The sequence below is a fragment of the Hyaena hyaena genome, unplaced genomic scaffold (assembly GCF_003009895.1).
Source record: "Hyaena hyaena isolate Hyena2069 unplaced genomic scaffold, ASM300989v1 scaffold_132, whole genome shotgun sequence".
In the NCBI taxonomy this organism is placed as follows: domain Eukaryota; kingdom Metazoa; phylum Chordata; class Mammalia; order Carnivora; family Hyaenidae; genus Hyaena; species Hyaena hyaena.
In genome coordinates, this window is record NW_024080764.1 from 2,295,577 (window position 1) to 2,309,541 (window position 13,965).

Here is a 13,965-nt window from a genome sequence, read left to right on the forward strand (position 1 = left end):
AATTTCTACACAAAAACTTACTCAAGAATGTTCATAGCAGCATTATTTATAACAGATTAAAAGTGAAGACAATCCAAATGCATATCGGCCAATGAGTGGTTGGATAAAATGGGGTATATCCGTGCTGTAGAGTAATTATTCAGCAATATAAAGGAACACAATTCTGATACATGTCACAACAAGGATAATCCTTGAAAACATTCTATCAAGGAAAAGAAGTTAGTCACAAAAACCATATACTCTATATAATTCCACGATATACGAAATGTCCAGCCAGGCAAATGTATAGAGATGGAAAGTAGATTAGTGTTTGCTCAGGACTGAGGTGGGAGGGTTTGAGAGGAATGGGGATTGACTGCTAATGGGTATAGAGTTTCTCCTTCAGGAGCGATGAAAATGTTCTAAATTAAATTGTGGTGTGGGCCGGGCAACTCTGTCAATGTACTGAAAATCAATGAATTGTATACTTTTAATGGTAGATTGTATGGTAAGTGAATTATATCTCAATAAAGCAATTTTTAAAAAAAGTTCTCCATGGTTCAACAGTTTTTTGAAATTTAATCTCTTTTGTGTCTTTATGGAATATCAAGGTAATTTGGCTGTCTAACATTCATTTACAGACAAAATAAAATGAAAGAAAAAGAAAAATAGCCACAAATTTATCAACTTGAAAATATCAAGAAACAATTTACCTTATGTTCATTGTTAATGCTACCTGTGACCTCTATTACTAAAGTCAGTCTACTTCTTTAACCTCTCTTCCTTGTACAGATAAAACATCAATTTAGTTGTGGATTTAAAGCAAACAGGATCATTATGTTTGCAGAGTGTTCCACAGCTTCGCTATTCTAGCAATCTGTGACCTATAAATAATGCAAGACCTTTTCCTTCTCTAAATGACTTTCTTGCAGCATGAGTCTTGATACACAGAACCAGAAAGAAAGAAGGAATGAAAGAAAGAAGGAAAAGAAGGGAAAAAAGAAAGAAAGAAGAGAAAGAAATCAACCCACAGTCATGGAATTCAATCTATTTCTAGTTCCCCAACTAAATTATGAATCGCATCTGTTCTCTCTTTTGTAGTTGCATCAAAAGCTAACTTTTAAATATTTTGCCATTTTATTTTTATCAAAGCAAAAGTCTATCATAGCTAATGTGAAAAGTTTTTGTGTTTTGCTTGAGAAGTAAGGAAAGCAAAAAAAAAAAAAAAGATCGGTTTCTACGTGACCCCTGACCTTTGAACCACAACCTCCTTGCCACTAAAGCGTTCAGCACCTCATTTAATCTCCCCTCTCTGCAGTGGCATAGTGCTGAGAAAAGGAAACAGAAAACATAATCTGGGGACTTCATCAATTTTTCATGAATTTTCATTTAGGCCAGAACCCCCTCTTACCCTGGTCGATAGATCAAGCAGCTGTCATATATTTACCACCTGGGGCTACAGCTGCTATCTCTCGGGGTTACCACTGACTCAGGCTCTATCACAGGCAGCCGTAGAACGTGCAAGGACCTCTGTGCCCCTTCTACTCCAAACACAGGGAGAATGGTGTTCAAACTGCAACCCTATCTGTCCTAGCTATACCTCCGCTCTCTCGGTCTCATTGGAAAACTGCATATTAACACCTTTGGTGACAGGTGCTTGGGTGGGAATCTGCAATTCTGTTTTCTAAATATCTAAAAATTGCTTTCACCTAAAGACCTTTCTTAAGTTCAAATGATTTGAAAAGTACTTTCTGGGTTGCTTTTTTTTTTTTTTTCTTTTCAAACTAAGAGGGAGAAAACAAATATGAGGTATGGGATTTGACACTCCATATCAATGATGTCCTCTTGAATGTTTTTTTTTTTCCTCCACTGCATTATTCTATTACATAAAACTGTAGTTTGTATTAAAGGAAAACAAAAAAGAGAATATGTCCAGTATGGTAAAGAACGGGCTGACTTCTCTACAGCCTGCCAAGATAGATGGTTATCAATATAATTGCACACTTCACCTGACATCAGAAACCAAGATTTTTTTTTAATTAAAAATGAAAATCAAGGTGAAGCAAGGAGAGGACAAAAAATTTCCATATTTTTAATCAATAATCATTTCACAGTAAAAGTTGTAACAAGTTTGTTTGCTACCTATCCATACACTCTTAATCACCTAGATACCAGAAGTCAGTGATTCTCAACTGATTCTGACCCCTCCCCAGGGGACATTTGAAAGTCCAGAGCCATTTTTGGTTGTTACTGCTGGGGTTGGGGGGGCAAGTCTTATTGGCCTCTCCTGGGCAAAGGCCAGAGGTGCCGCTAAACATCCTGCAATGCAGAGCACAGCCCCCCCAACAAAGAATTCTCCAACCCCAAATGGCAATAGTGCAGAGATCTGGGTATCTTGCTCTAGTTCCTTTGCACTCCATTCAGAGGAAAATTCTTGGGAGAATGGCAGCATTCGCCACTCTAATTCCACTCCTTATTCATTCTTCCGCTGCCATGTTCTCTTTCTGCTCCTAGAGCCCACAAGTACTTTTTTATTTAACCATCATGGGTCATTTGCACTGTAAAACACTTTTTCTTTCTTAAAATTATTTCCTTGTTCTTCTTGTCACTTCATTCCCCGTATGTCATCACCCTGATACGTCTCAACAGCTCCTGATCCATTACTTCTTCTCCTTTGCCCACCATTAGATATTGGGGTTCCGGGCAACAGGGGTGATCTCAGCCCTTATTAACCATTCCCTGCCCACAGTCTGCCTGGGCAATCAGGTCTACATCTTTTTCTACTCTCAATCACTTTACCCTCTGTGTGGTAAAGACCTCTCTTCTTAATTCTAGAAGTTCTCTTTTTAATGGAACATGAGATATTTTTACGTTGAGGTCTCACTGGTATGTCAAACAACACAGCCAAAGCTGACCTCAATCTCCTGTCCGCATTGCAGTTATTCCTCCTGTACCTGCTACCCTTATGGATGTAGCTCTATAGCCTTAGTCACTCGACAAAAACAAACACAAACACAAAACCGAAGAAACAACCACTGGGAATCAACCCTTATCCCCTGAATCCCTAAACTGACCATAAAGTGATATGACTTACAATATGTAAATATGATTCAAACTATTTGCTTCTTTCAATCATCACTGCTATTTTCATTTCAAAATCTAATATATACTCTTTTCTGAATTATTTGACAACTCCTTGACTCGTCTCTGACTTCAATCATCATCCCTATAACCAAGTTTTCGATTCTCTTTCAAAGACTCCTTTTACATAACAAAAAACATCTACTTTTCCAACATACAGTGCCCACCAACCTTTCAAGCTTCCTACAGTTCTCCAAATACACAGCATTGCTAGGCTTCCATTCTTTTCTTCACTGGATGGAAAAGAGGTGTGTCATACTTGAGCATTTATGTTAAGTGTTCTAAATTATGAAGCCCGAACATTTATCTAATCTATCACTATTGTTCTATCATTTTATTTAAAAAAATATATACCTTGGTAACAAATAATACTGAAAAACCGCAATGCTTTGATCCAAATTTCCATATTAATACATTTTATGAAACACATAAGGAAAGAGAGATGACTGATGATCTAATGTGAAAGAGATGAGTAGCATATAAATGGGTATTATTGGATCTTGTGTTGCCTCAAATGGCATGAACTGTTGACACGGCATTAGAAGAAAGAATTTTATTCACTGGCTAAATCCAATTTAGAAGCCTTCTTGTTTTCCTCTCTAGGTCAAAACATATTTTTAGAATTTCTCAAAGCTCATTGATTTAAAAATAAAAAGTGCGACTGTCACACTACACAAGAAGAAAAGCATGGTTTAAATTTTTCCTCCTAAAACAAGTTTGATTCATTATTAATGATGCAAGTAGGAAAGTGAGCAATGTTTAGGTTAAATAAAAATACAAGATGTAAGCATGTTGGGAAGAATTTTATCAAAGCTTAAGGTTCAGGGGAAAACAATGTTCATAGCTGCCCAACAATGAAGTGTCTGGCAATTTGGATAAACTTTAATTTTAAAAAAAATTAGTTGAAGATTAAAAATAGACATTTGTTGCTGAGTAGATAAAATAAAAAGCATTTTAATTAAAAATTCTTAATTGCTATTTATGGAGTAGGCCAAATTTCAATTAGAATGTTTTCCCAAATATGGCAAAACTCCCTAAAACTAAAAATTAGAATAATCAGGATTTGGTCTTCAAATTTCCATTAACTTATTGTCTGAGTCTTCATCACTTAACCATCATGGGCTTCATTTTCTCTATAAAATGGGAGAAAAATACCTGTAATATCTCATATAGGGAGCTGGTGGGGGGGAAAATCAATGGAACTCAACATTGAAATATTTCAATATGTTTGAAAAGTTCCAGGAATCAGACATTTTGAAATAAAAACATAAGAGTCAGGAAATTTATTTTTGAGGGTTTTTTTTTTTGTGTGTGTACATTTCAAATCTCACCTAACTGTATTTAACTTAACTGTTTTTTGAAGTAGATCATAAAAATGAAATTACCTGGTACCTTGTGCAAAACTGCATTGCTAGCTAAGGTTCTAATGCTCCTATCTCCAAGTATTTCACACAACAAATTTGGGTTTTAGAATTCTTCTCATCATTTCCTATAGGAAATACACATTTCAAGCATTAGTGTTTTTCAGATTTCCTGGGACAAACTATAAATCAAAAGTTCAGACACTTAAGAACAAAAGCTTTCATCGAGGTAGCTGAAGAAGAAATACTTGGTGTGAAGAAATGATTTTGTTTACTAAAAGATGCCTTCCTGTGTAAAGCTGATATATTGCTGAGAGTTGCAACATACATATACACAAGTTTTACAATCCAGTGTGACACCATGTAGCGTGTGAGTACAACCACCAAGTTTAACTACAGACATGAGACACTGAGCTATTATTTAGCACTCCCTTTCTAGCTATATAAATAAGTCTCATGCATCTTGAAATATATCAATTTTCTTATCTATGAAGACCCACTGGTACCACCAGAAAAGTTGAATAGTGCAAACTTTTTATATCCAATTGTTACTATCTTATTAATGATCAATTCCAGAAAAAAAAAATCTTTCCACAGACCAGCTAATATCAAAGTTTTATGGTACTGTTTAAATTATGACACAAACTTTATCCTTACCTATACACCAAAAAAACAAATCTATCATACATTTTAAAATATTCTGGGAAACAATGCATGAAGTTATGAAGTCAATGTTCAAATAGATGCAAAGCATTGACATCTTGATTTACTAGTGCTATTTGGGCTACCTGATGATGTATATGCACATATATGTGTGTGTTTATATACACACACATGAAAGTTTATACATACACACACACACACACACACACATATATATATATATATATGTTTTATATATATTTTAAATGCCAGAGGTGGCGTCAAGTCCTTAACTATTGCTGACTACCAAGACTGAGCAAGACCCTTCCATGTATAAACATTTTGTTCCTATAAAAATCAGATTTCTTCTCTGATGAGTTTTGTTGGTAGAAAAAATAAATAAATAGAGTTGCTGGTATTGTTCCTGAATTCTCCCCGAAACACCTAGGGTAATGATTCATTAAAGGTTAGATTTAGAAACACTAACATATAATATAATATAATATAATATAATATAATATAATATAATATAATATAATATAATAAATATATAACAACATAACATAACATATGTTATATATAGATAAGTAACAGAAATAGTTATAAAATACTGAATTTATGCCCTATACTTGATACCATGTTACACCGAAACTTTTCATTTTAAAATAGCTGACTTTAATACTTGATTATATCTCTCATTAATAATTCAAATTTTAAATATGACCAGCACCTTTGCCACTTTGCTCTAATGTAAAAGCATAATTTCCACCTTGCTTCAATATAAATAAATTTACTTCAGTACCATAGCTTGACATTATTTTGACCAGCTTTCTTTGGAGAACGCAAAGTAAAATTATCCATAGCGCGTTGACTATTTTCTTCTTTCGGTATTAAATACCCACAGGGACAAATCAAAGCTACCTAAAAACAAATCAAAGTTAAAGTGCGTGCCACTTAGAGATTCATCATGTTTACTTACATGCCACTTCCAGAGATGCATTTCGACTCACTGCTTCACCGAGATAGTTCCTTGCAACACAAACGTAGCTTCCTTCATCAGGCTTGCTTCTGCGCCCGTGCACGATGCGCAAGAAGAATAAGGATCCGCTGGGCAGAAGCATCCTGTGAGACCGGGGATCATCCTTATCAGTCTCCACGCGCTCACCATCTTTGTACCACTCAATGGTGGGCGTTGGCCGGCCCTCTGCCTTACAGTTCAAAGTGGTGGGCTCTCCCTTAGAGACAATGACGTCTGAAGGGTGCTCCACTATCCGTGGGGGGAAGTCTTCCTGGCGAAGACGAGATCCTACAAAACAGAACAGAAGGAAGACAAGCATTAACATTTCCTTATCTATAGATGTTGTTTGGCTTAGGTTCACATTGGTGGAACTGAATCTCCAAGTATTCAAAATGCACTTATTACTATTTTATTTACGTCTCATTCTTTGGTTCTTGATGCATCTCCTAAGTCATCCCAACTCCTTTGTGGGATGTGATAACATATCAATGAATTAATATGTTAATTCTAATAAGTTAGGCTTAAATGTTCCATGAATCGTGACAAGCAAAAGTGAAAGAGAATACGAGATTTTCTTTTGGGTGCTAAGATGAGTAAGATTAATCCCCTGCCCTTGAAGTGATTACATTCTAATGGGGGACAAAGCCAAGCGGGCAAGTATCTAGAATATACAATGCAGTGTATCATGCTTGCATTGGGTCATCAGACGTAGCCTAAAAAGAGACCCATAAGTAATGTATAAATATTAACACAATTTAACAGATAAGGAAGCAGCTCAGGAAATTGCCCAGTAATGTAGGAAATAAGCTGTTGAGGCAGGATTTGAACTCAGAGACATATGACTGAGGAGTTCAAGTATAAATCATTATATTAAAATAAAACATATGCTGCATGGAGGTCCGAGAAATGCATTATAGGAAGAGAGTGGAAAAAGAAATGTTAATTCTAACTAGAACATAATGAAAGGATGCCCCTGAAAAGGTGACATTTAAATTGAACTGTACAGAATAAAACTATGTAAATAAAGGGAAAAAGACATTCAAATTGAAGAAACAACATGAGAACATGAGAGTACATGCATAAATATACATTTCATAATCAGGAAGGAAATGGATATGGCAGGTGGAGGTGAAAGGTAGTTTTGGAGCCCAGACAAAAGGGCTTTATATACCAGGCTAAGGATTGTGATCTTCATTCTATATGGCTAACAGATTTTGATGGCGCAGTGACAGGACTATCTGTGTATTAGAAAGATATTTTTGGTGCACAGTGTAAAAGATAGAGACCCATGGAGACAAAAGGAGAAAGTTACTTAACTATTCCAGAGAACAATAAAAAGAACTTGACTTTGAGAAATGATGCTGAAAGTAGAAAAAAAAAAAAAAAAAAGGAAGACAGAAGGCATACCATAAAATAATCCTTGGCAGAATTTGCTATATCCCCATAGAGTAAGGAAAAATGGTAGATACCAATGACTTCCTTCTAAGTATAATGAAAGTGGGGCCATTAAGGGGTAGAAACTATAGAAGGAAATGACCTGTTGGTATTTTAAGATGAAAATTTTTCATAATGTATTGTTTTAAATGTTTTGTTAATAAGGTGTCAGCGGCCATTATTTGTGAGATGGTCTTACCAGCTCTTGTGCATAAATCTAACAGAGATGGTGAAAGAGAGAACCATGTCTGTTGGGGTGCCTGGGTAGCTCAGTCAGTTAAGTGTCTGACTTGATTTCAGCTCAGGTTATGATCTCATGATTCCTGAGATGAGACTCTGTGCTGATAGCACGGAGCCTGCTTGGGATTCTCTCTCTCCCTCTCTCTGTGCCCTTCCCCTGTTCATGTTCTCTCTCTCAAAATAAATAGATAAACTTAAAAAAATTAATAACCATGTCTGAGTCCATAATATAGTCTAGATACAAGCTTTACGATTTTCCAACCGATCATCTAATATTAGCACGTTTCAGCTCAAAAAATAAATAAATCTGAGAAATATTAACTTCTCAAAGTTGTTGAATACCATTTGTTATCTCATCAGATCCAAGACGGAACTTAACCACTACAAGTGCTGGAACTTAAACCTAAAGCAAAAGAGTGCAAAGGTCAGATTTTTTCTTTTAAATAGCACTAAAAAAAACCAAAGCATTTAAATATGGACAGGTAATCACATGGTGCATCACAACAATAAAGAAGGTTATATATATTGAAAATACTGGATCCCAAAAGCAAACGAGGAATTTAAAGAATATAAAAAGTAAGATGTATTTTTAAAAGAAACAATCAGAAAAGATCTCAAAGTATTTAAATATGAATGGCTAATCACCGTTTGCAAATCAGTAGCATATTCCCAAATGTAAAGATCTGGTTTTAGAGACATAGAATCTGATCCTAAAATGGAACAACAGTTAATCTTACTTTTCTTATAACAGCCATATAGGCTACAATCACCTTGTTTAGATACCTTTCTTGTTCTTTAATTTGTCATGTGCACTGTCTGCAGCCCCCCTATGTCAAAGTTGTTCTATTATTAAAACTAAGCAAGTCAATCATCCATGTTATTAGAGTGCTCTTCACTTTATTAAAGAGTCCCCCACCTTATTTGGTAGATGGCCCAGATAAGGCCTGCAAAGGACCTGAAATAGACAAATACTTATTAAATAAAATATAAAATAATCGACTCATAAAAGGAAAAAAAGGCAAAATACCTAAACCCCTTAGCAATACACCTAGAACCCAGCATGTCCAAAAAAGCATACAGAGAATTTTACCCATTAATCACTATAACATGTAAACCTAATCTGGTGTCATCACACTTGGGTATTATTTTAGTCATTTTATTCCCACTGTTATAAAACTTCAAAATCTACAATCTTAATGTAAGAGGTAAAATTATCCATTTAGAAGAAATTATAACAGCAAATTTTTATGACCTTGACTTAGGTAAAACTTTCTTGGACACAAAATGCACACACAAATAATCAAACAACAGACAAATTGGACTCATTGGATTTAAGTATTTGTGCTTGAAAAAAAAGTCAGAAGAATAAAAAGACAACCCACAGAATCAGAAGGAATATATTTGCAAATCATATAACTGATAGGGGACTTATATCTGGAATACATAAAGAACTCATAGCACAATAAAAATACAAATAACCAAATCTTAAAATAAGCAAAGGATTTGAAATAGAGATTTATGCAAACAAAGCCAGAAAAATGGCCAGTAAGCACATGAAAAGATTCATGACATCATTAGCTACTATGAAATGCCAATCAAAATCTCAGTGAAACATGCTTTACACAAAGAAGAATGGCAATAATAAAAAAAATGTAAAATAACAAGTATCGTCAGGGATGTAGAAAATTTGAAAGCCCCATACATTGTTGGTGAAGAAGTAAAATGTGCAGTCACTTTATATAATATTCTAGATTTTCTCAAAAAGTTTTGTAATTAACATATGACCCAGCAATTCATTTGCTACGATATACTTAAGAAAAAGGAAACCTTAATGCTATACAAAAACTTGTACAGGAGTCTAATGTAATGTTCATAACAGCATGAGTCATAATAACCAAAAAAAGAAAGAACCCAAATGTCCATCAACTGATGAATAGATGAATACATGTTGTATATCCACATAATGGAAATATTATTCAGCAGTAAGGAAAGAATGAAGTCCTTATACACACTACAACATGGATGAACCTTAAAAACATTAAACTAAGTGAAAGAAGCTTATCACAAAAAGCCACATATTTCATGACACCATTTATACAAAATGTCCAGAAGAGGAAAACAGAGACACAATATAGGTTTGTCAATATCTAGCGTGGGGAATAGGAGTCAGGTGTGAAGGGGTATCGGGGTATCTTTTAGAGGTGATGAAATATTCTAAAACTGATTATAGTGATAGTTGCACAATTCTGTGATAATAATAAAAACTATTATATTGAACACTTTAAATGGGTGAATTATGTGGCATATAAATTATTTCAATAAAGCAATTTTTAAAAAGTCATAGTAAAGGCTCTGTGAACAAGCTTAACATTAGAGGAATGCATGTTCACTCATGCCAACAGTTTGGTTATTATCTTCATTTCTAATTCTTGGTTTGAAATATAATCATCAGGTCAGCAATAGCAAACAGGGCATAAAATAAAGCTGAAAGTGCTCACAATATAGGTGGACAGATAGACAGACAGAGACCTGTAGATAGACAGAAATATATCTAAATCTTAAGATGTTATTAAAACTAACAGGATTAATTCTGAACTCTCTTAAATTCAGATATTATACAATACAGCAGTGACCTGAAGGTAGATAAGCTTTAAGTAGGTAGTACACTCCTTAAAATTGTACAAAAATGGGTATTCTTGTTTGAGCAGAACAGGAGAATCGTGAGGGGACCACAGCTTTCATCAAAATTGCAAAGAGGTCTGGGCTTTAAAATTAGGAAGGTCTACTAAACTACTAGGTATTCTACATTATCGAATCCAATTATTTCATTACAAAAAAAAGACAGTTGAGTTGTCAGCCAAACTTACTGGGGATTCAAAGCTGAACAGTAGAGGGGGCTGTATATTACATGACGTGCCCTGAAAACTGTTGAACTTTGACATCCAATGGCATATCAGAAATACAGGGCTCCCAGCCCTACCCCAGACCTACACAATCAAAATCAGCATTTAAACAGGACCCCGTCAGGGATGCCTATGCATGCAAAGTTGGAGAAGCATTGCTCTCACCAGTTTTTGCATTGTCCTCCCCTAAGAATGTTTTTACTTTTTAGTGTTGTTAGAAGACTGAGGAAGAGGAGGAAGAATTATAAAGAAAGTAAAGAAGGAAACAGACCTCATGTGGCCTAAAACATTGGAAATATCTGCCAATATTTTACAGAAAAAGTTTGCCGATCTGCTTTAGAGTACCTGTTTGTCACTTCCCATTAATAACTCTACTTTTTTTACTTATATTTCTTTTATATAGGATCCCAAACTGTTTTCTCCAGATTCCAGATGGGAAAGAAAAACAACTTTGACTGCAGTGTTAATATGGGTCATGTAATTATTCAGGATCCTTATATGAACAGATAGGCTAAGCAAAATATCAGATTTATCTGCAATTCTACCTTTACTTGTGGCAAGTCTAGACATCTTTTTAAATTTCAATTATTAATTGGACAATCACATACTCAAGTTTTTTTTTTTTTTTAATGTTATTTTTGAGAGAGAAAGAGACACAGACAGACAGAGAAAGACAGAGAGAGAGAGAGAGAATGAGCAGGGGAAGGGGGGAGAGAGAGAGAGAGAGAGAGAGAGAGAGACAGAATCCAAAACAGGAGTTAGCACAGAGCCTGATGCAGGGCTCGAACCCAAGAACTGTGAAATCATGACCTGAGCTGAAGTTGGAGACTTAATCAATTGAACCACCCAGGTGCCCCAGTCAAGTTTTAAATAAAAGCATTTTATTCAACTTTCCTGATCTATTTTTTTTTTTTAAAAAAACCAATGGAAAATAGTCACAGGGTCTTAAAGGTAAACATCCATGTTACTAAGAAAGTAAGCTATAAAATAGTCAACTGACTTGCTCATAATTAAAGAACTATCAATAACAGAATTAGACCTCAAGATGTGAATCCAAAATCTGCAGAATTCTTAAAACCTAGATGTAAGAATAAGTAAAGAACATACATTACAACTACCCTAATTCCAAAACCCTCTGCTAAAGTTGACTGAAATAAAATGAGTCAGATGGAAGCCTCTAATCAAACTATAACATTTTCCTTGATTTTCAAAATGTGATTCTTTGACTACTGGCATCAGCATTACCTGAGATATCTCCAGAAAATGCAGATTCTTGGTCCCCACAGTGAACAAGAAGCATCAGAAGTTAGAAGTGGAAGGAGTCTAAGATGCTCACTTTTGTCATGCTGATCAGAAGGTCATGCCCTCTGACCTGGTCTATACTGGTCTAGAAAGAAGGTCATGCACTTAGACCTGGCATCAAATTAGTCAGTTGCATGCAAAAGCATCTTTGAATGAGGTTCTAAACACCCAAAATTACATAATGGATTTTTTTCTGCTTCTCGGAGATTCTCAAACAATGATTTCGAAATGACTTTTGGTAAAATAATAAAAAGGAAACTGAGTAGTTTATTCGCTCTTCAAATGTTTGAGGGCTGAAGGAGAAGTATAAAATTCTAATTCATAAATATTTTAAATTTAGTTTTATTTCATCAATAACCACTCATTTTCAGTGAGTGCTACAGTAACTTTTGTTTTCAGAGTGACTTCAATTACACAGTATAATAAAGTAGGATAAAGGATCTAGAAGAACACTTGTTGATTTCATTTCAGGTGTAAACTGCTCCTTCCTCATTATTCACTTAGAATATAGCATTCCCTTGAACTAAGCTTTCTTTACTTTTCACCCATTCACTATATAGTTATATTTGGACAAGTTAAACAACACAATTAAACCTCTCTGATTTTTTTTAAATGCAGAAGAAATGCTTGGCAAATATACTCTCTCCAGAAAATTTCTGTGCAGCATCTGTTTTATTTTTCCTAAAAATACACACAATACTATCTCCTTGTTAATAATAACTATGTATTTTCTTGTTTTCTTTTTTGTGTGCAAAAAAGTACCTTTATTATAGCATAGGGATAGGACACTTGGGTAGAAAGAGCTGCACTGTGATTGTAAGGAGTGACTGATTATACATGTTATACATGTTTCAGTTGGGGGTGAGCAGATAGAGATAAAGGAAGTCTCTAAAGGGAATTTCATATGTTAAAAATGACTTACAGGATCCTGGAGGTCTGGCTATTGTCAAGCCAAGGTTGATTTTGATCTCTAGCAAGCCATTAACATTAAGGCAGTTGTGAATATTTAAAAAAAAAATCCTAGTAAGATTAAGCCAGCAAGATTCTCCGTGATTACTCAAATTTTGAATGTGACTAGAGATACCTCCTGAAGTTTTCCCTCCCTTAGAGAGGTGCATAGTGCTACATGAAAAAGTCAAGGCTTCATGACCCATCACAATGAGGAGGAGGCATAGTGGAAGGAAAAAGGGACACGGGTTATTAACTAGCAAATATTTATGCTTCACTTTTACCAGGCACAGATCAGAATACCAAATGACTCATCAGTCAGTTGGGATGATGAAAAATTACACATAGGCTACCAGGACATGTGGTAAGCATGGAGTATACCTTTTTTTTTTTTTTCCCTCTTCTATAAACAAAGATTTTTTCCACAATATTTCCCCCTTAAAACCCTAATCACACTGACAAGAGTTGATGTTTTCTGAGGTCATTCTGGGATTAATGTTTTTCTGCATGGTAAATTTCAGCTAGACCAGGTTGATTCCTTTATACTAGATTTCAAAATAAGTTGTTACTGCTTTCTATTTTGCCAAATCCAATCAAAATGTTCTCCATGGAAAGAAACATCTCTCAGTGCCACTATATATGCCGTCCACACTGATTAGTGAGCTAACATAATTTGTAATGAAATGGAATTGATCACTCCATCAAGTCTATCCTTGTAACTTTTCTATCCTTGAATTCTTCATGATGAATAAATTCTAGTGCACTTCCCTTATGAGGGAAGGGGGAATAGAGAACTCACCCCCCCCCCCATAGAAGTCTTATATATGATAGGATGTGGTGAGCAAGTCAATATTCAGGAAACATAAAAACTGTTTTATCCATTTAACCTTACTGAAACTCTCTCATGAGATGACCTGATTTGTCAATGAAGTAAATAAATTTATAAGATTTTCATTCCTTCTGAAAACATAGCAGTACCATGTGAAAAATAAGTTTA

At 34.9% G+C, this 13,965-nt stretch overlaps 1 protein-coding gene across 1 annotated transcript in view; it reads right to left on the reverse strand.

Annotated features, from left to right (window-relative positions):
- Positions 1-13,965, reverse strand: part of ROBO2 (roundabout guidance receptor 2) — a 610,598-nt gene that overhangs the window by 536,887 nt on the left and 59,746 nt on the right. The window contains exon 2 of the mRNA XM_039237972.1: positions 6,103-6,429. Within this exon, the coding sequence (XP_039093903.1) occupies positions 6,103-6,429 (327 nt within the window). The remainder of the gene's footprint in view (positions 1-6,102; positions 6,430-13,965) is intronic.